Source organism: Periophthalmus magnuspinnatus, chromosome 12, assembly GCF_009829125.3.
Source record: "Periophthalmus magnuspinnatus isolate fPerMag1 chromosome 12, fPerMag1.2.pri, whole genome shotgun sequence".
NCBI lineage: Eukaryota > Metazoa > Chordata > Actinopteri > Gobiiformes > Gobiidae > Periophthalmus > Periophthalmus magnuspinnatus.
This window is the reverse complement of record NC_047137.1, coordinates 18,773,748-18,801,349: the sequence shown is the minus strand read 5'-3', so window position 1 is coordinate 18,801,349 and position 27,602 is coordinate 18,773,748. Positions and strand designations below refer to the sequence as shown.

Genomic DNA, 27,602 nt, shown 5'->3' with positions numbered 1-27,602 from the left:
GTCCTGGTTTAGTTCTGGTCTAGTCCTGGTTTAGTCCTGGTTTAGTCCTGGTCTAGTCCTGGTCTAGTCCTGGTTTAGTCCTGGTCTAGTCCTGGTTTAGTTCTGGTTTAGTTCTGGTTTAGTCCTGGTTTAGTCCTGGTTTAGTCCTGGTTTAGTCCTGGTCTAGTCCTGGTCTAGTCCTGGTCTAGTCCTGGTTTAGTCCTGGTCTAGTCCTGGTTTAGTCCTGGTTTAGTCCTGGTCTAGTCCTAGTTTAGTCCTGGTCTAGTCCTGGTTCAGTCCTGGTGTAGTCCTGGTCTAGTCCTGGTTTAGTCCTGGTTTAGTCCTGGTCTAGTCCTGGTTTAGTCCTGGTTCAGTCCTGGTTTAGTCCTGGTCTAGTCCTGGTTTAGTCCTGGTTTAGTCCTGGTTTAGTCCTGGTTTAGTCCTGGTTTAGACCTGGTTTAGTCCTGGTTCAGTCCTGGTTTAGTCCTGGTCTAGTCCTGGTTTAGTCCTGGTTCAGTCCTGGTTTAGTCCTGGTCTAGTCCTGGTTTAGTCCTGGTCTAGTCCTGGTCTAGTCCTGGTTTAGTCCTGGTCTAGTCCTGGTTTAGTCCTGGTTCAGTCCTGGTTTAGTCCTGGTCTAGTCCTGGTTTAGTCCTGGTTTAGTCCTGGTTTAGTCCTGGTTTAGTCCTGGTCTAGTCCTGGTTTAGTCCTGGTTTAGTCCTGGTTCAGTCCTGGTTTAGTCCTGGTCTAGTCCTGGTTCAGTCCTGGTGTAGTCCTGGTCTAGTCCTGGTTTAGTCCTGGTTTAGTCCTGGTCTAGTCCTGGTTTAGTCCTGGTTCAGTCCTGGTTTAGTCCTGGTCTAGTCCTGGTTTAGTCCTGGTTTAGTCCTGGTTTAGTCCTGGTCTAGTCCTGGTTTAGTCCTGGTTCAGTCCTGGTTTAGTCCTGGTCTAGTCCTGGTTTAGTCCTGGTTTAGTCCTGGTTTAGTCCTGGTTTAGTCCTGGTCTAGTCCTGGTTTAGTCCTGGTTTAGTCCTGGTTCAGTCCTGGTTTAGTCCTGGTCTAGTCCTGGTTCAGTCCTGGTGTAGTCCTGGTCTAGTCCTGGTTTAGTCCTGGTTTAGTCCTGGTCTAGTCCTGGTTTAGTCCTGGTTCAGTCCTGGTTTAGTCCTGGTCTAGTCCTGGTTTAGTCCTGGTTTAGTCCTGGTTTAGTCCTGGTCTAGTCCTGGTTTAGTCCTGGTTTAGTCCTGGTTTAGTCCTGGTCTAGTCCTGGTTTAGTCCTGGTCTAGTCCTGGTTTAGACCTGGTTTAGTCCTGGTCTAGTCCTGGTCTAGTCCTGGTCTAGTCCTGGTTTAGTCCGACCGTGCTCATGATCATGTTTGAGTGGCCTGAACATCAGAGCAGTGCATTGTGGGATCCGTGGTGTTTTGGGGCGTGGCAGAGTGGTTAGCCTGTCCTTGAACTCCATTAACGCCGTGTTCAGTGTCTCCAGGGAAATCCCACAATCCCGTGTTTTAATTAAAGAGCGACGACGGAGAACGAGACGCCGCCTCCACAGAACTCACCCAGGAGCCGGACGTACAACGAACAACGGCCCACAATGCCCTACTGTGGGACACACAATCCACTGGCTGAGTTCTTCTCTCAGACTGAAAACACTCTGTTCCACCTTGTGATGTCATCATGTGGTGATACAGGAAGTGCTCCACTGTGTTTTTAAACTCCACACACCTTCATTTATAGAATCATTTGGATCATTTCAGTCCTGGAGTTGTCTCTTATCTCGACTGAACTAAAGGTAAAAGGAGGAGTTCACATGAAAACTCCCACTTGATGACATCACAAGGTGGAACAGAGCGTTTTGAGCTTTGCAGATGTAGACCTGGTTTAGTCCTGGTTTAGTCCTGGTTTAGTCCTGGTTTAGTCCTGGTTTAGTCCTGGTTTAGTTCTGGTTTAGTCCTGGTTTAGTCCTGGTTTAGTCCTGGTTTAGTTCTGGTTTAGTCCTGGTTTAGTTCTGGTTTAGTCCTGGTTTAGTCCTGGTTTAGTTCTGGTTTAGTCCTGGTTTAGTCCTGGTTTAGTCCTGGTTCAGTCCTGGTTTAGTTCTGGTTTAGTTCCTTTAAACACGTTGAGTCAAAACTCAGATCTGATGTTGAGAGGAGCTGATCAGAAAGTCTGATCTTCACACACCCTTCTCCCACCTCCTGCTCCTCCTGCTCCTCCTGCTCCTCCTGCTCCTCCTGCTCCTCCTCCTCCTGCTCCTCCTCCTCAGCAGCGCCCCCTGGCCCCTGTAGAGTAAACACCTCCTCTTTAAGGGTTTTAAACACATTGGGAGTGGCAGAGTGGTTAGCCCTACAGCTAACAGTGTCCTACATGAACAGACAGTGATGCTAACACGTCCTCCCTCACCTCTGACCCCTGACCTCTGAACTTCAGGAGATAAACATCACAACAAATGTGCTGCGCCCGGCGGCCAAAGAGTCCCATGTGACACTCCCCACCGTGGTCTATAAATACCACTCCACGAGTACAGCTCTGTGGAGTACAAGTACTAGGTACAACAGTAGTAACAGTCGTAGTAACAGTCGTAGTAACAGTCGTAGTAACAGTCGTAGTAACAGTCGTAGAAGTTGCAGTATTGTTATTGTTGCTCCTCGTTTAAGCGTCGGCCTCATTAGTCGCTGGTCATGATCCTCCTCATTAGGACAGAGGTCACCTGATCACACCTGTCTGTCGCCGCGGTAACGACTCAGGAACATCTGTGAAACAGACGGAAACAAGACCCCCCCGACCCAGACAATATGTCCACAAGAACTGAACCAGGACTGGACCAGGACTGGACCAGGACTGGACCAGGACTAGACCAGGACTAATCCAGGACTAGACCAGGACTAGACCAGGACTGGACCAGGACTAAACCAGGACTAGACCAGGACTAGACCAGGACTAAACCAGGACTAATCCAGGACTAATCCAGGACTAAACCAGGACTAAACCAGGACTAGACCAGGACTGGACCAGGACTAAACCAGGACTAGACCAGGACTAAACCAGGACTGGACCAGGACTGGACCAGGACTGGACCAGGACTAATCCAGGACTAAACCAGGACTAAACCAGGACTAAACCAGGACTAGACCAGGACTGGACCAGGACTAAACCAGGACTAGACCAGGACTAGACCAGGACTAAACCAGGACTAATCCAGGACTAATCCAGGACTAAACCAGGACTAGACCAGGACTGAACCAGGACTAGACCAGGACTAGACCAGGACTAGACCAGGACTAGACCAGGACTGGACCAGGACTAAACCAGGACTAGACCAGGACTAGACCAGGACTAAACCAGGACTAATCCAGGACTAATCCAGGACTAAACCAGGACTAGACCAGGACTGAACCAGGACTAGACCAGGACTAGACCAGGACTAAACCAGGACTGGACCAGGACTAAACCAGGACTAATCCAGGACTAATCCAGGACTAAACGAGGACTAGACAAGGACTAGACCAGGACTAGACCAGGACTAGACCAGGACTAAACCAGGACTTTCCATCTCTCCTCGTTAGCCTTCTGTCTCCGCCCTGTGTCATGTGACCTTGGCGGGTTCTACTGAGCGCGCTCAGTGGCGGCATATGGAGCGCGGCAGAAACATGGCCGCCGTCCAAACAGCTTCAGATTATCGCCAACAGAGGAACAATTAGCACAGACCAGAGAAAACCTGGAGAAAACCTGGACTAAACCCGGACTCAACCAGGACCAAAGACTGAGCTCCAGAGCCACCAGGGGGCACCACACCGGACCAGCCCCAGAGCAGAGCCTCTCTCCTGGGCACAGCTCCTGACGGCCCCCCTCTCATCACTGGAGCTTTATCTCATCACATCACAAAACAGACCTGACTCAACCGTATGCCGCCGACTGAAGCAGGACTCAAACCCACAACCTCCTCATGACAGGGAGGACGAGCACCGTGCCACAGCCACACGGGGACTCGAGCCCGCAGTGTGTGTGTGTGTGTGTGTTTGTTTGTTGCCGTGGTGACGTGTTGTTTTTGTTAATGAGCTGTGTCTGTGGGGTCGGGGGTCGGGGGAGGTCGGGGTCGAGGGGGGTCGGGGGTGTGGCCTGTGGCAGAGGTGCATTGTGGGAGCCGCAGTCCGTCCCGCTGTGTGTTTGTGTAATCAGGATGAACGCCTCGTTAGCGCCTCTCCGGGTCTGCGCTCGGAGCAGTGCATTCTGGGAAACGCGGTGTGTGAGCTGTAGTCCACAGACGCTCCAGCAGAGACGCAGCAGGAGGCTAATGACCTCCATCTGCTCCAACCTCCTCCTCCTCTGCTCCTCCTCTGCTCCTCCTCTGCTCCTCCTCTGCTCCTCCTCTGCTCCTCCTCTGCTCCTCTGCTCCTCCTCTGCTCCTCTGTCCCTCCTCTGCTCCTTTACCTCTCCTTCTCTAACTCTCCTCTTCTCTCGCCCTCTCTCTTTCTCTCTCTTTCCCCTTTCTCTCCCTCCCTGCCTTCTCTTTCCTCTTTCACTCTGTGTCTTTTTCTTTCTTTCTCTTTCTCTCTCTGTCTCCCTTTCTTTCTCTCTTTCTCTTTCACTCTCTGTCTCTTTCTCTCTCCCCTCTCTTTCACTCTCTCTCTTTCTTTCTCTCCCCTCTCTTTCACTCTCTGTCTCTCTTTCTTTCTCTCCCCTCTCTTTCACTCTCTCTTTCTTTCTCTCTTTCTCTCCCCTCTCTGTCTCTCTTTCTTTCTCTCTTTCACTCTCTGTCTCTCTTTCTTTCTCTCCCCTCTCTTTCACTCTCTCTTTCTTTCTCTCTTTCACTCTCTGTCTCTCTTTCTTTCTCTCCCCTCTCTTTCTCTCTCTCTTTCTTTCTCTCTTTCCTCTGAGGAACTGAAGGGAAAAAATCAAAACAAACATATTTAATGTTTTATTCATAGAAACATCACAGAAAGTTTGTTCTACAGGAGCGAGAAAGAGGAGCAGAGAGGAGGCGAGGAGGGGTCCACACGTGTGCACAGAGAGGAGGCTGCAAGCTGGGATCAGAACCACCACCTCCTCCACCACCTCCTCCACACCCCTGGAGCTCCAGAGGAGACAGGGAGGGGTCCACACGTGTGCCCAGAGAGGAGGCTCTGAGCTGGGATCAGGACTTCCACAGGTCCCTGGTGTCTCCTTTAATGTGACTAAATCCAGATTAATCCGACTTTTTATTTGAACAAAAAAAAAAAAGAAAGTCCCAGAGACACAGGAGCCACAGGGGGTTTCCCAACATCTGTGCCCAGGAAAGAGGTTCCCCGCTGGGACAGAGTCTCAGCAGGAAGCCCCAAGCCCCCTGGAAGTCTGGATTGAAAATATGTACAGATGGAATCCAGATCTGGGTTTAGACCTGGTGCAGTTCTGGTTTAGTCCAGGTTTAGTCCTGGTTCAGTCCAGGTTTAGACCTGGTTTAGTCCTGGTTTAGTCCTGGTTTAGACCTGGATTAATTTAGTCCTGGTTTAGACCTGGTTTAGTCCAGGTTTAGTCCTGGTTTAATCCTGGTTTAGTCTCAGTTTAGTCCTGGTTTAGTCCTGGTTTAGACCTGGTTTAATTTAGTCCTGGTTTAGTCCTGGTTTAGTCCTGGTTTAGTCCTGGTTTAGTCCTGGTTTAGACCTGGTTTAGTCTCAGTTTAGTCCTGGTTTAGTCCTGGTTTAATTTAGTCCTGGTTTAGTCCTGGTTTAGTCCTGGTTTAGTCCTGGTTTAGTCCTGGTTTAGACAGTAAACAATTTTCGTCAAAGACTTAAACCAAGCAGGAAAACCTCCAGAAACATGAGGGGACTGTCGCGCTGCCCGTGCCCAGGAAAGTGGCGTCCTGCTGGGCTTGGAGAGGCTGGAGTGCCCCCTGTGGTTCTCTGGAGCTCCACCAACACAAACCAACAGACGAGACGCCACAGAGACTGGAACAAGAAGTGATCCTGTCTGGTTTAGGTTTAGACCTGGTTTAGTCCTGGTCAACCCCCCCACACACACACACACACACACACACACCCCCCCACACACACACACACACCCCCACACACACTCTCTCTGTTCTCAGTTTTACTGTGAAATTCACCATTTTCCTCCAACAAAAGCCACGAGTCACAGACGGGACACATCTGCTCCTCCTCCTCCACTCTGAGCTGTCCTTTAAACCATTGTGTGTCAGATGCCCTCCCTGTGTGTCAGATGCCCTCCCTGTGTGTCAGATGTCCTCCCTGTGTGTCAGATGCCCTCCCCGTGTGTCAGATGCCCTCCCTGTGTGTGTCAGATGCCCTCCCTGTGTGTCAGATTGTGTGAGTTTCATTGGTGACGTTTGGAGGCTCCAGGAAATGAATCAGTCAATGGAATGTCCCCCTGACGCCTGTAAACCTGACATGTGTGTGAGTGTGTGTGTGTGTGTGTGGGGGGGGGGGGGGGGGTCTGTGTGTGTGTGTGTGTGTGGATTAGCGCTCATGGTCATCTCCACCAAAAGTAGACGTGACTCTGTCCAAAAAACAAAATTAAGTCGCTATGAGCCTAAGACGAGAAAGTGACACTGTCATTTAACAAAGACTCAGTCTGAGGTCCTGGTCCTGGTCCGGTCCTGGTCCTGGTCCGGTCCTGGTCCTGGTCCGGTCCTGGTCCTGGTCCGGTTCTGGTCCAGTCCTGGTCTGGTCCTGGTCCGGTCCTGGTCTTGGGGGGGTCTTTTGCTGTAGGAGCTCCAGACGCAGCAGGGGAGCTCCGTCACACAAAGCCCAGCCGGAGCAGCTCGTCCCTGGGCACGGCATCAGACACAGCCCCTTAAGCCTCTGGAGGTCCCGGCCATCTGCGCCCGACTAATCATTAAAAACACAATACTAAGAAACAGACTCGATACTCGATACCGATACCGATACCAGGATGATTAAAACACTCAGACAGTAGAATGTGTCTGTGCAGTTTTAGACTCGATAAGAAGCAGATTTTTGACACTTTGAACAAACTTAGACGTCCATGTTTGAGTCATCTAGAGATCTCTCCTGGGCGCTATTCAAACCCTCCATACAGTTAACAGTACGAGCCTGTACGAGGTTCCGCCCACAAGCCTACATCACCCATGTACGAGGCTCCGCCCACAAGCCTACATCACCCATGTACGAGGCTCCGCCCACAAGCCTACATCACCCATGATCCACACGACAACTCTCCATGAGTACACACAAACATGATACAAACTGCACTATGACCTGACCAATCTGACTCCTCTTTAGTACCTCCTCTTTAGTACCTCCTCTTAAATACCTCCTCTTCAGTGCCTCCTCTTAAATACCTCCTCTTCAGTACCTCCTCTTTAATACCTCCTCTTCAGTACCTCCTCTTTAATACCTCCTCTTCAGTACCTCCTCTTAAATACCTCCTCTTCAGTACCTCCTCTTAAATACCTCCTCTTCAGTACCTCCTCTTAAATACCTCCTCTTAAATACCTCCTCTTCAGTGCCTCCTCTTAAATACCTCCTCTTCAGTACCTCCTCTTTAATACCTCCTCTTCAGTACCTCCTCTTTAATACCTCCTCTTCAGTACCTCCTCTTAAATACCTCCTCTTCAGTACCTCCTCTTCAGTACCTCCTCTTAAATACCTCCTCTTCAGTACCTCCTCTTAAATACCTCCTCTTCAGTACCTCCTCTTCAGTACCTCCTCTTAAATACCTCCTCTTCAGTACCTCCTCTTAAATACCTCCTCTTCAGTACCTCCTCTTTAATACCTCCTCTTCAGTACCTCCTCTTTAATACCTCCTCTTCAGTACCTCCTCTTCAGTACCTCCTCTTAAATACCTCCTCTTCAGTACCTCCTCTTCAGTACCTCCTCTTAAATACCTCCTCTTCAGTACCTCCTCTTAAATACCTCCTCTTAAATACCTCCTCTTCAGTACCTCCTCTTAAATACCTCCTCTTTAGTACCTCCTCTTAAATACCTCCTCTTCAGTACCTCCTCTTAAATACCTCCTCTTAAATACCTCCTCTTCAGTACCTCCTCTTAAATACCTCCTCTTAAATACCTCCTCTTCAGTACCTCCTCTTCAGTACCTCCTCTTCAGTACCTCCTCTTAAATACCTCCTCTTCAGTACCTCCTCTTAAATACCTCCTCTTAAATACCTCCTCTTCAGTGCCTCCTCTTAAATACCTCCTCTTCAGTACCTCCTCTTTAATACCTCCTCTTCAGTACCTCCTCTTTAATACCTCCTCTTCAGTACCTCCTCTTAAATACCTCCTCTTCAGTACCTCCTCTTAAATACCTCCTCTTCAGTACCTCCTCTTAAATACCTCCTCTTAAATACCTCCTCTTCAGTGCCTCCTCTTAAATACCTCCTCTTCAGTACCTCCTCTTTAATACCTCCTCTTCAGTACCTCCTCTTTAATACCTCCTCTTCAGTACCTCCTCTTAAATACCTCCTCTTCAGTACCTCCTCTTCAGTACCTCCTCTTAAATACCTCCTCTTCAGTACCTCCTCTTAAATACCTCCTCTTCAGTACCTCCTCTTCAGTACCTCCTCTTAAATACCTCCTCTTCAGTACCTCCTCTTAAATACCTCCTCTTCAGTACCTCCTCTTTAATACCTCCTCTTCAGTACCTCCTCTTTAATACCTCCTCTTCAGTACCTCCTCTTCAGTACCTCCTCTTAAATACCTCCTCTTCAGTACCTCCTCTTCAGTACCTCCTCTTAAATACCTCCTCTTCAGTACCTCCTCTTAAATACCTCCTCTTAAATACCTCCTCTTCAGTACCTCCTCTTAAATACCTCCCCTTAAATACCTCCTCTTCAGTACCTCCTCTTAAATACCTCCTCTTAAATACCTCCTCTTAAATACCTCCTCTTCAGTACCTCCTCTTAAATACCTCCTCTTAAATACCTCCTCTTCAGTACCTCCTCTTCAGTACCTCCTCTTCAGTACCTCCTCTTAAATACCTCCTCTTCAGTACCTCCTCTTAAATACCTCCTCTTAAATACCTCCTCTTCAGTGCCTCCTCTTAAATACCTCCTCTTCAGTACCTCCTCTTTAATACCTCCTCTTCAGTACCTCCTCTTTAATACCTCCTCTTCAGTACCTCCTCTTAAATACCTCCTCTTCAGTACCTCCTCTTAAATACCTCCTCTTCAGTACCTCCTCTTAAATACCTCCTCTTCAGTACCTCCTCTTAAATACCTCCTCTTCAGTACCTCCTCTTAAATACCTCCCCTTAAATACCTCCTCTTCAGTACCTCCTCTTAAATACCTCCTCTTCAGTACCTCCTCTTAAATACCTCCTCTTAAATACCTCCTCTTCAGTACCTCCTCTTAAATACCTCCTCTTAAATACCTCCTCTTCAGTACCTCCTCTTAAATACCTCCTCTTAAATACCTCCTCTTCAGTACCTCCTCTTAAATACCTCCTCTTTAGTACCTCCTCTTTAATACCTCCTCTTAAATACCTCCTCTTTAGTACCTCTTCTTAAATACCTCCTCTTCAGTACCTCCTCTTTAATACCTCCTCTTCAGTACCTCCTCTTTAATACCTCCTCTTAAATACCTCCTCTTCAGTACCTCCTCTTAAATACCTCCTCTTCAGTACCTCCTCTTAAATACCTCCTCTTAAATACCTCCTCTTCAGTACCTCCTCTTAAATACCTCCTCTTAAATACCTCCTCTTTAGTACCTCTTCTTAAATACCTCCTCTTCAGTACCTCCTCTTTAATACCTCCTCTTCAGTACCTCTTCTTTAATACCTCCTCTTAAATACCTCCTCTTAAATACCTCCTCTTAAGTACCTCCTCTTAAATACCTCCTCTTCAGTACCTCCTCTTAAATACCTCCTCTTCAGTACCTCCTCTTTAATACCTCCTCTTAAATACCTCCTCTTCAGTACCTCCTCTTAAATACCTCCTCTTCAGTACCTCCTCTTTAATACCTCCTCTTAAATACCTCCTCTTCAGTACCTCCTCTTTAATACCTCCTCTTAAATACCTCCTCTTCAGTACCTCCTCTTAAATACCTCCTCTTTAGTACCTCCTCTTTAATACCTCCTCTTAAATACCTCCTCTTTAGTACCTCTTCTTAAATACCTCCTCTTCAGTACCTCCTCTTTAATACCTCCTCTTCAGTACCTCCTCTTTAATACCTCCTCTTAAATACCTCCTCTTAAATACCTCCTCTTCAGTACCTCCTCTTAAATACCTCCTCTTCAGTACCTCCTCTTAAATACCTCCTCTTAAATACCTCCTCTTCAGTACCTCCTCTTAAATACCTCCTCTTAAATACCTCCTCTTTAGTACCTCTTCTTAAATACCTCCTCTTCAGTACCTCCTCTTTAATACCTCCTCTTCAGTACCTCTTCTTTAATACCTCCTCTTAAATACCTCCTCTTAAATACCTCCTCTTCAGTACCTCCTCTTAAATACCTCCTCTTCAGTACCTCCTCTTAAATACCTCCTCTTCAGTACCTCCTCTTTAATACCTCCTCTTAAATACCTCCTCTTAAATACCTCCTCTTCAGTACCTCCTCTTAAATACCTCCTCTTCAGTACCTCCTCTTTAATACCTCCTCTTCAGTACCTCCTCTTTAATACCTCCTCTTCAGTACCTCCTCTTAAATACCTCCTCTTCAGTACCTCCTCTTTAATACCTCCTCTTCAGTACCTCCTCTTTAATACCTCCTCTTAAATACCTCCTCTTAAATACCTCCTCTTCAGTACCTCCTCTTAAATACCTCCTCTTCAGTACCTCCTCTTTAATACCTCCTCTTCAGTACCTCCTCTTTAATACCTCCTCTTAAATACCTCCTCTTCAGTATCTCCTCTTAAATACCTCCTCTTTATTACCTCCTCTTCAGTGCCTCCTCTTAAATACCTCCTCTTTCATCGCTCATGGCTCTTTCACTCTTTAGCGCCTCTTGAACACTCGCTCTGGTCCAAGGCCGCTCGCTCTCAAACGTTTAAACACTTTTCACTGGATGGAGATCGTCTGCTCAAGGTCACACTTTACTCTGCCTTTTTCAGCACCACGGAGAGCTCCAGAGGACAGGGGCGCCCCGGACACACGCAGCCCAGACACGAGCACCGAGGCCTGGGTAAAGCTGAGCCACAGCCCCCGGACACCTCTGGAGCCACAACAACATGGATCTAAAACAGACCTGGTTTAGTCCTGGTTTAGGCCTGGTTTAGTCCCGGTCTAGTCCTGCTTTAGTCCCAGTTTAGTCCTGGTTTAGTCCTGGTCTAGTCCTGGTTTAGTCCTGGTTTAGACCTGGTTTAGTCCTGGTTTAGTCCTGGTTTAGACCTGGTTTAGTCCAGGTCCTGGTCTCTTGTTTACATTCTGCTCTATTTTGTGGGTTGTTGCTGGTTAAATTAAGTCATTCAGTTTGTTAATGAGTCATCCAGGGAGCAGCAGGGGCTCAGGACACACAAAGCCCAGCCGACGGTTCTGGTCCCTGGGCACAACATGAGCCACAACCCCCTGAAGCTCCTGGAGGTCCTGGAGGTCCGGAGCAGGTGTGCTCAGAGGAACCCCACAGGCAGACGTCCAGTTTGAGCAGGAGCTGAATCACTGAGGCATTTGTGAATTCTAATGAGTCACGCTCAGAGCTCCAGGGAGAGCAGGGAGCACTGGACTTACTAAGCCCAGAGGGAGAGCTCATCCCTGGGCACGTGCAAGCCACAGCCCCCCCTGTGCCTCTGGAGGTCCGGACCATCTGCGACCACCAGCCATTAAGATTCAAATATTACACAACTAACCCCCCCAGTCCTGGTTTAGTCCTGGTTTAGTCTTAGTTTAGTCTTAGTTTAGTCCTGGTTTAGTCTTAGTTTAGTCTTAGTTTAGTCCTGGTTTAGTCCTGGTTTAGTCTTAGTTTAGTCTTAGTTTAGTCCTGGTTTAGTCCTGGTTTAGTCTTAGTTTAGTCTTAGTTTAGTCCTGGTTTAGTCTTAGTTTAGTCTTAGTTTAGTCCTGGTTTAGTCTTAGTTTAGTCCTGGTTTAGTCCTGGTTTAGTCTTAGTTTAGTCCTGGTTAAGTCTTAGTTTAGTCCTGGTTATGTCTTAGTTTAGTCCTGGTTTAGTCCTGGTTTAGTCATGGTTTAGTCTTAGTTTAGTCTTAGTTTAGTCCTGGTTAAGTCTTAGTTTAGTCCTGGTTTAGTCCTGGTTCAGTCCTGGTTCAGTCCTGGTTTAGTCCTGGTCTAGTCCTGGTCTAGTCCTGGTCTAGTCCTGGTCTAGTCATGGTTTAGTCTTAGTTTAGTCTTAGTTTAGTCCTGGTTAATTCTTAGTTTAGTCCTGGTTTAGTCCAGGTTTAGTCCTGGTTTAGTCCTGGTTAAGTCTTAGTTTAGACCTGGTTTAGTCTTAGTTTAGACCTGGTTTAGTCCTGGTTTAGTCTTAGTTTAGTCTTAGTTTAGTCCTGGTTAAGTCTTAGTTTAGTCCTGGTTTAGTCTTAGTTTAGTCTTAGTTTAGTCCTGGTTAAGTCTTAGTTTAGTCCTGGTTTAGTCCTGGTTTAGACCTGGTTTAGTCCTGGTTTTGACCTGGTTTAGTCCTGGTTTAGACCTGGTTTAGTCCTGGTTTAGTCTTGGTTTAGTCTTAGTTTAGTCCTGGTTTAGTCCTGGTTTAGACCTGGTTTAGTCCTGGTTTAGACCTGGTTTAGTCCTGGTTTAGTCCTGGTTTAGTCCTGGTTTAGACCTGGTTTAGTCCTGGTTTAGTCCTGGTTTAGTCCTGGTTTAGTCCTGGTTTAGTCCTCCTCTTGTAGAATCCTAATGGTGAGCTCCAGGGGACAGCAGGGGGCCTGGGATAAACAAAGCCCAGCCGGGAGCACTGGTCCCTGGGCAGTCGTGAGCCGCCGTCCCCTGGAGCGTCTGGAGGTCGGACCATCTGCGTCGACTCGGGTCAAACGCTGCGTTTAATCAAACACGAGTCTCTCCATTAAACACACGGCGCCACAACGATTCTTTTTAAACGAACCGAAACGACGAGTCCCACAGACACTGCAGATGTGAGAGCGAGGGCCAAATCAGTTTGCAGATGATGTCGTAAACATTCTCTGGGGTTGTGATGCTAACTGGGGGCACTGCTCTGTCTGAGGCTCTGTTAGACTTTAATCTGAGTTTAGTTTGAACACAATCTGACCGTAAAGAACTGACTTATCTGAGCTACATCAGGTGAACGATCTGTGCTGTTAAACATGCCCCTCTCAAATTACAATACAGTCACAAGCTAGCATTAGCATTAGCATAAGCATTAGCATTAGCCAACAGTCTCTCTCACCCTTTTGTGTAAAATCAAACTCTTAAACAGGACCATGAGCTCAGACTGACACAGGCTCCTGGACATGAGCTGTTTGTGTGCGTTGTGTCATCATGGTAACTGCTGAATATTCTGCCATAGACATACATGTAGAACACCCCCAGCTCAATCATATTTAGACCTGGTTTAGACCTGGTTTAGTCCTGGTTCAGTCCTGGTTCAGTCCTGGTTTAGACCTGGTTTAGTCCTGGTTTAGTCCTGGTTTAGTCCTGGTTCAGTCCTGGTTTAGTCCTGGTTTAGTCCTGGTTCAGTCCTGGTTCAGTCCTGGTTTAGTCCTGGTTCAGTCCTGGTTTAGTCCTGGTGTAGTCCTGGTTTAGTCCTGGTTTAGTCCTGGTTCAGTCCTGGTTCAGTCCTGGTTTAGTCCTGGTTCAGTCCTGGTTCAGTCCTGGTTTAGTCCTGGTTCAGTCCTGGTTTAGTCCTGGTGTAGTCCTGGTTTAGTCCTGGTTTAGTCCTGGTTCAGTCCTGGTTCAGTCCTGGTTTAGACCTGGTTTAGTCCTGGTTTAGTCCTGGTTCAGTCCTGGTTTAGTCCTGGTTCAGTCCTGGTTTAGTCCTGGTTTAGTCCTGGTTCAGTCCTGGTTTAGATGCTCAGCCGCTGCCAGCTCGACTCACTCTCACAGCCTCCAGAGGGGAGAGGGGGCAGGCCTCTGACTGTGCCCAGCAGAGAGGCCTCCTGCTGGGGTCAGAGAGGCCAGAGGACCCCCCTGTGTCTGGAGCTCTAATGTTCTGTGTGATGTTCAGTTTAGTCCAAAGAGAAGATCCAGAGCAAAGAGGAGGAGCCCGAGGACAGACCAGAGAAGAAGCTCTGCAGGACAGAAGCCTGCTCTGGGTCTGCCTTAGACCTGGTTTAGACCTGGTTTAGATCTGGTTCAGTCCTGGTTTAGTCTTGGTTCAGACCTGGTTTAGTTCTGGTTTAGTCCTGGTTTAGACCTGGTTTAGACCTGGTTTAGACCTGGTTTAGTTCTGGTTTAGACCTGGTTTAGACCTGGTTTAGTCCTGGTTTAGTCCTGGTTTAGTCCTGGTTTAGTCCTGGTTTAGTCCTGGTTTAGTCCTGGTTTAGACCTGGTTTTGTTCTGTTTTTCTCTTAAACCTGTTCTGTGCCAAACGCCCGTCGTCTCGGCTCCAAATGCCCGTCTCTGCGGAACACTCGGCGCTAATTAGCATCGGCTAAAAGCTGCCAGCCTCATAACAGCAGAACTGGCTTTGTGTCAGATTAAGAGAGGAGTGTGTGTGTGTGTCTCTGTACTCTCTGTGCTAAGTCCCTCCCCTTCAGAGCACTATCACAGTCAGTGTATGTCGCACAAATGAAACTACATCACATCAGGTTAAAACGCACAAACATGTTTTTTGGTTAAAAGACGAAATTTAAATAAGAATAAAACACCAGTGGTAGTAGAACATTATCTACTACAGGTATAAACCGTGTTGTTTCTGTCCAGTTCTGTTTAGACCTGGGTTAGACCTGGTTTAGCCCTGGTTTAGTCCATGTTTAGTCCTGGTTTAGTCCTGGTTTAGTCCAGGTTTAGTCCTGGTTTAGTCCTGGTTTAGTCCTGGTTTAGCCCTGGTTTTGTCCTGGTTTAGTCCTGGTTTAGACCTGGTTTAGTCCTGGTTTAGACCTGGTTTAGCCCTGGTTTTGTCCTGGTTTAGTCCTGGTTTAGTCCTGGTTTAGTCCTGGTTTAGTCCTGGTTTAGTCCTGGTTTAGTTCTGGTTTTGTCCTGGTTTTGTCCTGGTTTAGTCCTGGTTTTGTCCTGGTTTAGTCCTGGTTTTGTCCTGGTTTAGTCCTGGTTTTGTCCTGGTTTAGTCCTGGTTTTGTCCTGGTTTAGTCCTGGTTTAGTCCTGGTTTTGTCCTGGTTTAGTCCTGGTTTAGTCCTGGTTTTGTCCTGGTTTAGTCCTGGTTTTGTCATGTTTTAATGCAGTGTCCTCAACCAGGGACTTCCAGCTGGATGGATTCTGTAATGACAGAAGACTGCACCACCAGAGAGAGGAGGAGGAGGAGGAGGAGGAGGAGGAGGGGGAGGAGAGAGAGGGGGAGGGGGAGAGAGAAGAGGAGGAGGAGGAGGGACTGAGAGAAGCGGGAGGAGAGAGTGACAGTGCGGGGGGCAGAGAGAGACGTGACACCCAGGAGGAGAGCTCTGTCCTGGGCTGTGAGAGGCTGAAGAGCCCCTCAGACCTCCAGAGCAGCAGGAGGGGGATGTGTGGAGGAGGAGGCCCAGCGAGGGAGCTCTGATGTGGGCAGAGGACACACGCCTCCCCCCTGAGCAGAACTAACACGGAGCAGAGCGAGAGCAGATGTAACGATTAAAAATATATTTACTCAATCAAATAGAGTGTTCAAAGTGACAAAAACTACAAATGCAAATACTTGTACTACTGCCCGGCTGTAGTACCCGGCTGTAGTACCCGGCTGTAGTACCCGGCTGTAGTACCCGGCTGTAGTACCCGGCTGTAGTACCCGCTGTGCCACCAGAACGCTGGTGACAGAAGGGCACATTTGTCCTGTGTGACCCCAGCAGAGCAGCTCGTCCCTGGGCACCCGCGCTGACACGACCCCTTCCTCGTGGAGCTCATGAGTCACACAGCACCAGAGGAGGGGGAGGAGGGGGAGGAGGGGGAGGAGGGGGAGGAGGGGGAGGAGGGGGAGGAGCGGCCGCGGCGAGCCCAGCGGCGGAGCTCTGTTCTGGGCTTGGACGCACACACATGCCCCCTCACCCCCGGAGCCCCTGTGTGACGAAGTGTGGAGTCCTGGCTCAGTCCTGATCTAGTCCTGGTTTAGTCCTGGTTTAGTCCTGGTTTAGTCCTGGTTCAGTCCTGGTTGAGTTCTCAGATAATCTCATGTGTGCATAAAGGATTAAAGTTGATTCTGACAGATGTTTGGAAATGTTTGAAAGAGGAAACAAGAGCGACGGATCAGACGTGTGCTAAACCAGGACTAAACCAGGACTAAACCAGGACTAAACCAGGACTAAACCAGGATTAAACCAGGACTAAACCAGGATTAAACCAGGACTAAACCAGGACTAAACCAGGACTAAACCAGGACTAAACCAGGACTAAACCAGGATTAAACCAGGACTAAACCAGGATTAAACCAGGACTAAACCAGGACTAAACCAGGACTAAACCAGGACTAAACCAGGATTAAACCAGGACTAAACCAGGACTAAACCAGGACTTAAACTGGACTAACTCAGGAGTGAACTGTTCACATATGACACATGACCTTTTTAATGTTCGTCCTCTGACCGTAAAACATTGCCACAGGTTCAAATTAAGATTAGTGTGTGTCTCCCTGTGTGTGTCAGATGCCCTCCCTGTGTGTCAGATGCCCTCCCCTCCTCCCACACTGACCTCCATGTTGATTCAACTTATTAATTCCACTCACGTCTCTCCTCCCTGTCATCACTTCAACAGACCAACTCAGTCACTCAGGGTTTAGACCTGGTTTAGATCTGGTTTAAGACCTGGTTTAGTCCCAGTTTAGTCCCGGTTTAGTCCGATTTAGTCCCGATTTAGTTCTGATTTAGTCCCAGTTTAGTCCCGGTTTAGTCCCAGTTTAGTCCTGATTTAGTCCTAGTTTAGTCCTAGTTTAGTCCTGATTTAGTCCTGATTTAGTCCTGGTTTAGTCCTGATTTAGTCCTGATTTAGTCCTGATTTAGTCCTGATTTAGTCCTAGTTTAGTCCTAGTTTAGTCCTAGTTTAGTCCTGATTTAGACCTTATTTAGTCCCGGTTTAGTCCTGATTTAGTCCTGGTTTAGACCTTATTTAGTCCTGGTTTAGTCCTGATTTAGTCCTGATTTAGTCCTGGTTTAGTCCTGATTTAGTCCTGATTTAGACCTTATTTAGTCCCGGTTTAGTCCTGATTTAGTCCTCTTTCAGTCGTCTCTGTCATCACTTAAACAGACATTGTGTTGTGGTGTTTGACCTTTGACCCTGATCTCCATCACAAAGCTCCATCTGGCTGTGGCTCCAGAAGGGGCCGGGGCCGGGGCCGCTCAGAGGGACCCCAGAACGGAGGCTCTGTCCTGGGGCCGAGAGGAGCGGCAGATGGGCCTAAGACAAAGCCTCAGGAGGAGGGACACGCCCACTCATTAAACTCACAGTGCTAACGGCTAACAGCTAAGGGCTAACGGCTAACAGCTAAGGGCTAACAGTCACACTGCGCTGGACGGGATGAGGTTTAACAGTGAGTTTGGTTAAAGTGAGAGACAAACAGAGATGAACCGATACCGAAATGAGTACGAGTCCTTCATTCTGAGTACAAATACTCGCAGATACCACATTATTTACACGTGTTTGATTACAGCAGTGAATCTGTATCATGTCACTGGGCCGTCGCGCTGGGCCGTCGCGCTGGGCCGTCGCGCTGGGCCATTATGTCGTCACATTTTCATCTGACAATATTTATCTGTGAACTGCTGTTTTATCGGGGAGTGGGCGCTTAGCAACACTGTCAATCAAACCTGTTGCTAACGCTAACAGGAGCGACCTCGGGGAAAGAAGGACCTGATTTGTCTGTTATTAATGTTCATATCTTGATTTACAGACACAATAGTGAAATAAAAACCCCAGGATCATGTAGAGGGTTAATAGGAACATTTAAGACCAGAATGAGTCTGAAGAGACAGAGAGAGGACAGAGGGGGCGCTGTTTATACACAGAGAGTGAACTGGACAAAGGCCCCGGTCGGCCCCGGTCGGCCCCGGTCGGCCCCGGTCGGCCCCGGTCGGCCCCGGTCGGCCCCGGTCGGCCCCGGTCGGCCCTGGCCTTGTTGTGTCGGTGGAATCGGGACAAGTGTCACATTAAAAATCCATGACTTTGTGTTTTTCATTTACACATATTAATAATTCAGAGGCATTTCATTTCCACATCTGCAGTTTGTACGAGATCGAAAAAACAAGATGTGCAGAGAGAGAGAGCCGCCCCGAGCCGCCGCCGCCCCGAGCCGCCGCCGCCCCGAGCCGCCGCCGCCCCGAGCCACAGCCTCCAGCCACAGCTGCCCCGGGGCGGACTGGGGGAAGTGTGGCTGGAGATCTGCGCCTCAGCTCAGTCCAACACTATACACTGCTGCAAGGAGTCCAGACCACGACCAGACCACGACCAGACCACATCCAGACCACGACCTGACCACGACCAGACCACGTCCAGACCACATCCAGACCACGACCTGACCACGACCAGACCACGACCTGACCACGACCAGACCACGACCAGACCACGACCAAACTACGACCAGACCACATCCAGACCACGACCTGACCAGACCAGACCACGACCTGACCACGACCAGACCACGTCCAGACCACATCCAGACCACGACCTGACCAGACCAGACCACGACCTGACCACGACCAGACCAGACCACGACCAGACCACGACCTGACCACGACCAGACCAGACCACGACCTGACCACGACCAGACCACGTCCAGACCACATCCAGACCACGACCTGACCACGACCAGACCACGACCAGACCACGACCTGACCACGACCAGACCAGACCACGACCAGACCACAACCAGACCACGACCTGACCACGACCAGACCAGACCACGACCTGACCACGACCAGACCAGACCACGACCTGACCACGACCAGACCACGTCCAGACCACATCCAGACCACGACCTGACCACGACCAGACCACGACCAGACCACGTCCAGACCACATCCAGACCACGACCTGACCACGGCCAGACCACGACCAAACCACGACCAGACCACGACCAGACCACGACCAGACCACGGCCAGACCACGACCAGACCACGACCAGACCACGACCAAACCACGACCAGACCACGACCAGACCACGTCCAGACCACGTCCAGACCACGACCAGACCACGACCAGACCACGACCAGACCACGTCCAGACCACGACCAGACCACGACCAGACCACAACCAGACCACGACCTGACCACGACCAGACCAGACCACGACCTGACCACGACCAGACCAGACCACGACCTGACCACGACCAGACCAGACCACGACCTGACCACGACCAGACCACGTCCAGACCACATCCAGACCACGACCTGACCACGACCAGACCACGACCAGACCACGTCCAGACCACATCCAGACCACGACCTGACCACGGCCAGACCACGACCAGACCACGACCAGACCACGACCAGACCACGACCAGACCACGGCCAGACCACGACCAGACCACGACCAGACCAGACCACGACCAAACCACGACCAGACCACAACCAGACCACGACCAGACCACGACCGGACGTGGTCCAGAATCCCCCAGAATGAGTCTGGCGCAGTTACTTTTATCATCTGCTTTAATCACATCATTTTGTGATTCTGCTGCAGAGAAAGAACCAAACCAGAACCAAACCAGGTCTAAACCAGGACTAAACCAGGTCTAAACCAGGACTAAACCAGGACTAAACCAGGACTAAACCAGGACTAAACCAGGACTAAACCAGGTCTAAACCAGGACTAAACCAGGACTAAACCAGGTCTAAACCAGGACTAAACCAGGACTAAACCAGGACTAAACCAGGTCTAAACCAGGACTCTCCTCCTGGAGCTTATTTTTTTGAGAAACACAATTTAAATAAAACAAAACAAAGTCGTCCGACGACGACTCTCGATTCCAAATAAAACGGAATCTGAGTTTGAAAAGATTCCAAATCCGAGTCTAGACCCAATCCCCCAAATCCCAGAAATGAGACGAGAGAGAGCGGACCCAACCAGGACTAAACCAGGACTAAACCTGGACCCAACCAGGACTAAACCAGGACTAAACCTGGACCCAACCAGGACTAAACCAGGACTAAACCAGGACTAAAACAGGACTAAACCAGGACTAAAACAGAACTAAACTGTAGTCTTTTCTGGAGCTGTGGGGTGTAGGGGGTGGACTGGACCGTGTAGCCCCAGCTGAGGGGCTCTGGGGTGGGCCGCTGTGGCGCTGATGGCCCCTCTGTGGAGCAGTGGGGGAGGAGCGGACTCTTTAGACCGGTTAGGATTCTAGTCCAGTCCTGGTTCACGGCCCGTGGCTCTGAACCTGAGTGGAATCTGAATGAGCTGCTGCAGAGAACAAGACACAACAGGACTAAACCGGGTCTAAACCGGGACTAAACCGGGTCTAAACCGGGACTAAACCGGGTCTAAACCGGGACTAAACCGGGTCTAAACCGGGACTAAACCGGATCTAAACCGGGACTAAACCGGGTCTAAACCGGGACTAAACCAGGACTAGACCGGGACTAAACCGGGACAAGACCAGGACTAGACCGGGACTAAACCGGGACTAAACCGGGACTAAACCGGGACTAAACCGGGACTAAACCGGGTCTAAACCGGGACTAAACCGGATCTAAACCGGGACTAAACCGGGTCTAAACCGGGACTAAACCGGGACTAGACCGGGACTAAACCGGGACAAGACCAGGACTAGACCGGGACTAAACCGGGACTAAACCGGGACTAAACCGGGACTAAACCGGGTCTAAACCGGGACTAAACCGGATCTAAACCGGGACTAAACCGGGTCTAAACCGGGACTAAACCAGGACTAGACCGGGACTAAACCGGGACAAGACCAGGACTAGACCGGGACTAAACCGGGACTAAACTGGGACTGAACCCGGACTAAACCAGGTCTAAACCAGATCTAAATGGAGAGGAGAGGCTAACCACTCTGCCGCTGTTTGTTTGTCTGAATAAACAAACTCTGGGTTGAATCAGGGGAAATTCTAAAAACACTTTAAACGTCAGTGGAACATTCATGAACACAGAGGACAGTTTAGTCCTGGTTTAGTCCTGGTTTAGTCCTGGTTTAGTCCTGGTTTAGTCCTGGTTTAGTCCTGGTTTCAGTTTTTTGATCCTTTGAACGCCTCTAGCCACGCCCACCGCCAGTGACATCATCAGCTGTGACCTCTGACCCTGACACACGCCACAGGAAGAACAAACTCCACCACCTTAGACACAACCCAGAGGAGCACCACCCGATGACATCACAGAGTGTAACAGAGGACACACTGTGGGACATGTCCTCACGGGAGGACAGGGTTAAAGCCCCACTGTGGGACTTTTTCTCACAAGTGTCTGTGGAATAATCGACTAAAAACATGAGTAAAATGTTCCATTTAATTAAAAGACGAGAAAATCGACCGGTTCAACAAGACCTGGTTTAGTCCTGGTTCGGTCCTGGTTTAGTCCTGGTTCAGTCCTGGTTCAGACCCTGTGTTAGTCCTGGTTCAGTTCTGTGTTGGACCCAGTCTGGCCCCTCTTGGCCCGGGTCCAGTCCTGGCTCAGTCCCTGTGGTGCATTCAGTGTCGTTTGTAATTTATAGCTCTGTTTATTGAACAGTGATGTCGTCAATAAATTACACCAACTTTAATTAAACTGAACCAGGACTAAACCAGAACTAAACCAGGACTGAACCAGGACTAAACCAGGACTAAACCAGAACTAAACCAGGACTGAACCAGGACTAAACCAGGACTAAACCAGAACTAAACCAGGACTGAACCAGGACTAAACCAGGACTAAACCAGGATTAAACCAGGACTAAACCAGGACTAAACCAGAACTAAACCAGGACTGAACCAGGACTAAACCAGGACTAAACCAGAACTAAACCAGGACTGAACCAGGACTAAACCAGGACTAAACCAGAACTAAACCAGGACTGAACCAGGACTAAACCAGGACTAAACCAGAACTAAACCAGGACTGAACCAGGACTAAACCAGGACTAAACCAGAACTAAACCAGGACTGAACCAGGACTAAACCAGGACCGAACGAGGACTGAACAAGGACTGAACCAGGACTAAACCAGGACTAAACCAGAACTAAACCAGGACTGAACCAGGACTAAACCAGGACTAAACCAGGACTGAACCAGGACTGAACCAGAACTAAACCAGGACTGAACCAGGACTAAACCAGGACTAACAGAGCTGCATTAACATAATTTACTGGAGTTTCACTGAAACATTTGAACCAAACTGAAAAGTCACAGCTTCATTTTTTCGTCCTGTTTCATTTTTTACATAAAATCTGCACAAAACTGACCCAGATCCACAAAAACATAAACAAGCATCAGCAAAACCCCGACCTCCTCAAAACAGACCTGGAGTTGTGTTTTGTTTCATTCACATGTTTGAGTCACTTTATTATCAGTCTGTTACATCTACAAAGATCAAAATACGACGTTCCACCTTGTGATGTCATCAAGTGGGAGTTTTCACATTAACTCCTCCTTTTACCTTTAGTTCAGTCGAGATAAGAGACAACTCCAGGACTGAAATGAAACAAATGATTCTATAAATGAAGGTGTGTGGAGTTTAAAAACACAGTGGAGCACTTCCTGTATCACCACATGATGACATCACAAGGTGGAACAGAGTGTTTTCAGTTTTATTTGACCTGTGACATTAAACTTTATGAAAAAAACGATTTACCACCGAGTGACCGGCCCCTGGTCCAGTGTCCAGTCAAACCACCGAGAAACAGAGACACGGACTCAACACCTCCAGGCTGAAGGAGAGCCCTGCGCCTCCTCAGCCCTGCGCCTCCTCAGCCCTGCGCCTCCTCAGCCCTGCGCCTCCTCAGTCCTGCACCTCCTCACCTCCTCAGCCCCGTGCCTCCTCAGCCCTGTGTCTCCTCAGCCCTGCGCCTCCTCAGCCCCGCACCTCCTCACCTCTTCAGCCCCACTCCTCCTCAGCTCCTCACCTCCTCCTCAACCCCCGCACCTCCTCAGCCCTTCAGCCCCGCACCTCCTCAGCACCTCCACCCGCGGCCTTTGATTCCTCCTCTCTCCCCAAACGGCCGGAGCGCCTCATCAACACGCGCCGCACGTACCAGAATGCCACTGTTCCGTAATGTTCCGTACTGTCCCTAATGTCCCTAATGTCCCTAATGTCCCTAATGTTCCGTAATGTCTTTATGGCGCTTCACGCTCCTCCTGGACACCGCGGATCAGACACATTCAACACGTTTCCCCGCAGCGGGACACGGGGCAGAGAAGCCGCGTTTCACTCACCGTCCCCCGCATGAGCGCACAGTCCTCCACCGAGCACCACCACCAGCAGCAGCAGAGGTCCACACCCGCTCCTCCACCTCCCGGTCCTCCATCTCCCGGTCCTCCACCTCCCGGACCCCCACAGCCCCAGCACACACCCGCCCACAGAGCGCTCCATGCCGCGTCCACAGCTCCACAGCACCGGGCACACGCTCCGGGAGAGGCAGGGCAAGGTGCGCCGAACACCGGCCCCGATGCGTAAAAAGCCCCGTCCTCTCTGGGCCGGGTCGGGGGGTGGTTCCGGGGCCGGTTCTGGAGGTGGTTCCGACGCCAAACAGATCCACAAAATCCAAATGAAGGATCCACAAAAGCGCGAGAAAATCCACCGCAAAATCCACTCCCGGATGATGATGATGAGTCAGGGCGAAGAAGGGCGACTCTCCCCGAGACACGGAGCCCCAAACACCGAGCCCGAAGCACCGAGCCCCGGCTGCAGCTTCTCCACGGCCCCGGTCACGTCACGAAGCGCCCATGTCTGTGTCCGCGCGCAGACCCACGGCTCACAGCGGGCAGGTCCGGTCCGCGTGTCCGAGGAGGAGCGCTGTCTGACGGGGAGCAGCGGCGGAGGGGCCGGTGTGTGTGTGTGTGTCTGTGGGGGTGTGTGTGTCTATGTGTGTGTGTCTATGGGTGTGTGTGTGTCTGTGTGTATGTGTGTCTGTGTGTATGTGTGTGTGTCTCTATGTGTGTGTGTGTGGGTGTGTGTGCACGGGGGAGAGGGAGGAGGTGGAGAGACACTGGTGGAGAGCGGAGCGGCATTGATCTAAAGAGGGCGGAGGGAAAACCCGGGCCGGAGTCACGGAGCGGGGCCGAAGAGCAACAAGCCGCTGGAGGAGGCGCTCTGCGGGGAGAGGAGGCGCACCGCTGCCCTCTGCGGTCCACCCCCGGAGCTGCAGGAGGAGGAGGAGAGGGTGGAGGGGTTGCGGGTGGAGGCTTGGTGCCTTCTCCGTCTGTGATGGGGCAGGTGTGACACAGGCCTCCACCTGCTCCTCTTGACCTTTGACCTGAGATAAAAAACACTTTCATGTTTCAGTTCAGTTTTGACCTGAGTCTGTGACTCGACTCATCACACACAGACCTGGAGTTGTGTTTTGTTTCATTCTCACATGTTTAACACAAACCTGCAGATTTAGACTGAGTTCTTCTCTCAGACTGAAAACACTCTGTTCCACCTTGTGATGTCATCATGTGGTGATACAGGAAGTGCTCCACTGTGTTTTTAAACTCCACACACCTTCATTTATAGAATCATCTGGATCATTTCAGTCCTGGAGTTGTCTCTTATCTCGACTGAACTAAAGGTAAAAAACTACCACTTGATGACATCACAAGGTGGAACGTCGTATTTTGATCTTTGTAGATGTAACAGACGAATAATAAAGTGACTCAAACATGTGAATGAAACAAACACAACTCCAGTGTTTGAGGAGGAAACATGGAGCTCAGGGTCAGTCTGTGTCAAACAGGAGATTTAATCCAGATGATACCAATTTATTTTGACGAGGATTTACACCAGAGGAGGAGAACCAGAGGAGGAGAACCAGAGGAGGAGAACCAGAGGAGGAGAACCAGAGGAGGAGAGACAGAGGAGGAGAACCAGAGGAGGAGAACCAGAGGAGGAGCAGAGAGGGGCACACAGGAGCAGAGAGGAGCAGACGTGTGTCGGAGCTGGTTCATTACTGTTACAGTTTAATGAGACAGCGGTGCGGTCTAATTCCTGCGTCTCATTGGGGATGACAGGTTCACTTTGTGTTGGAGCTTAAATGAGGAGGGAGCGGTCTAACTCCTGGAGCACACACGACGTGAGGGAGAGAGGAGGCTCATGGGAGATTCAGTCTGAGGAGGAGGCGTGAGGAGTCTTATTATAAAGACAAGACGCTCCCCTCTCTCCAGAGCTGCCCTCCATCAGGGGTCAAAGGTCAGCAGCAGTGGGGCCTGGGGAGGTTTTACTCCAGATGCCCCGTCTGTAAAGTTCATTTAAATAAACCTCAGCTCAGTCCCTGTTCACTGGATTCTGCTTCTTCTTTTAGGCGCCATTTTGAGGACTTTTCTCTGCTCTGTTCTTCCAGTGAGAAAACAGAGCGACGAGCGCGAGCGGCGAAGGAAACGACCACCACGAGTGACCACGACCTGGACATGTGTCACATGTACAAACTACACACAGGTGTGTGTGTCACAGGTGTGTGTGTCACAGGTGTGTGTGTCACAGGTGTGTGTGTCACAGGTGTGTGTGTCACAGGTGTAGTGGCTCCAGGTGACTCCTCTCTCCATGTGTTGACCAGGTCAGTGTGGACAGTGCTCCCTCAGCCTCCTCCCTCAGCCTCCTCCCTCCTCCTCCTGCGGTGGACCCTCTCTCTCCCACAGTCCAGATTAAACCAGGACCTCCTCGCTGCGCCTCCCAGAGACACTTTCACTCCTCAACTTGTAAAGTAAAAATATACAAACTGTCTGTGCCCTGATGTCCTCCACGACATGACACAGCAGCAGCCCGGGTCACCTCCTCCTCTGGGCCTCCTCCTCTGGGCCTCCTCCTCTGGGCCTCCTCCTCTGGGCCTCCTCCTCTGGGCCTCCTCCTCTGGGCCTCCTCCTCTGGGCCTCCTCCTCTGACTGCTCAATGTTAAAACCAGACCACAGATCAGGAGCATCCTCGCCTCTGTGCGGATCTGACATGGACTTAGAACAAGGTTAGAACAAAACAGGTTTAGAACGATGTCAGAACACACGTAGAACAGGTTTAGAACAATGTTAGAACACACACTTGGAGCACATTTAGAACAGACAGATATTATTCATTTTATTGATCCTAGAACCTCAGACCTGACAGTTTGGGCAGGTTCTTTTTGAGTTTATGTTTATATTAACAACAAGAACCAAGATGGCGTCAGGCGTCTTGAACAAGAGGGAGACTCCTGGTGCGGTCCACCTCCTTGTGCGGTCCACCTCCTGGTGCGGTCCACCTCCTGGTGCGGTCCAGCTCCTGGTGCAGTCTACCTCCTGGTGCGGTCCAGCTCCTGGTGCGGTCCAGCTCCTGGTGTGGTCCAGCTCCTGGTGCGGTCTACCTCCTGGTGCGGTCCACCTCCCGGTGCACCAGGAGCTGGTGCGGTCCACCTCCCGGTGCGGTCCACCTCCCGGTGCGGTCCACCTCCTGGTGCGGTCCACCTCCTGGTGCGGTCACAGGGATGACGTTGCTCATTAGTGTTAAATGGGAGAGGGAGACAGCGGTGCGGTCTAACTCCTGATTCTCATGCACACACAGACGTCTGACCTTTCACAGCTAACGAGACGAGCTGCCACTTCCCTGAGCTAATGAGGTCTAGACCCGAGAGAAACGGCTCTGAACCGGCTCTGAGCTGGGTCTGAACCGGGTCTGAACCGGGTCTATGGTTCAGGAAAATTCACATCGGAGAGAATCAGATGTTTCAGATCATGTGTGTAAAATCTAAACTACAGAGTCAACAGGTTTTACACAGAATAAGACACAAGGAGACACAGGGAGGGCATCTGACACACAGGGAGGGCATCTGACACACAGGGAGGGCATCTGACACACACAGGGAGGGCATCTGACACACGGGGAGGCAGCAAAAACTGTATTGATCTTAATCACTTTATCAAACTGATAATAACAGCAACAAGTCCACAGGACCATGTTTAGTCTTGTTTTAGTCCGGACTTAGTCCGGGTTCAGTCCTGGTTTAGTCCCGGTTTAGTCCCGGTTTAGTCCGGGTTTAGTCCCGGTTTAGTCCTGGTTTAGTCCGGGTTTAGTCCCGGTTTAGTCCCGGTTTAGTCCCGGTTTAGTCCCGGTTTAGTCCCGGTTTAGTCCTGGTTTAGTCCTGGTTTAGTCCGGGTTTAGTCCCGGTTTAGTCCCGGTTTAGTCTGGGTTTAGTCCTGGTTTAGTCCTGGTTTAGTCCCGGTTTAGTCCCGGTTTAGTCCCGGTTTAGTCCCGGTTTAGTCTGGGTTTAGTCCTGGTTTAGTCCGGGTTTAGTCCCGGTTTAGTCCCGGTTTAGTCTGGGTTTAGTCCTGGTTTAGTCCTGGTTTAGTCCCGGTTTAGTCCCGGTTTAGTCCTGGTTTAGTCCCGGTTTAGTCCTGGTTTAGTCCGGGTTTAGTCCTGGTTTAGTCCCGGTTTAGTCCTGGTTTAGTCCTGGTTTAGTCCGGGTTTAGTCCGGGTTTAGTCCTGGTTTAGTCCCGGTTTAGTCCTGGTTTAGTCCGGGTTTAGTCCGGGTTTAGTCCTGGTTTAGTCCCGGTTTAGTCCCGGTTTAGTCCGGGTTTAGTCCTGGTCTGTATTCTCTGTGTGTTTTATCGATCA

The 27,602-nt window shown here is 50.1% G+C and overlaps 1 protein-coding gene across 2 annotated transcripts in view; it reads right to left on the bottom strand.

Moving 5' to 3' along the window:
• Positions 1-23,575, bottom strand: part of dcc (DCC netrin 1 receptor) — an 82,390-nt gene extending 58,815 nt beyond the window's left edge. For both annotated transcript variants that reach the window (XM_055225691.1, XM_055225692.1), the window contains exon 1: positions 23,261-23,575. In XM_055225691.1, the coding sequence (XP_055081666.1) occupies positions 23,261-23,417 (157 nt within the window). In that variant the 5' untranslated portion in view covers positions 23,418-23,575. The remainder of the gene's footprint in view (positions 1-23,260) is intronic.
• Between the last annotated feature and the right edge of the window lie 4,027 nt (positions 23,576-27,602).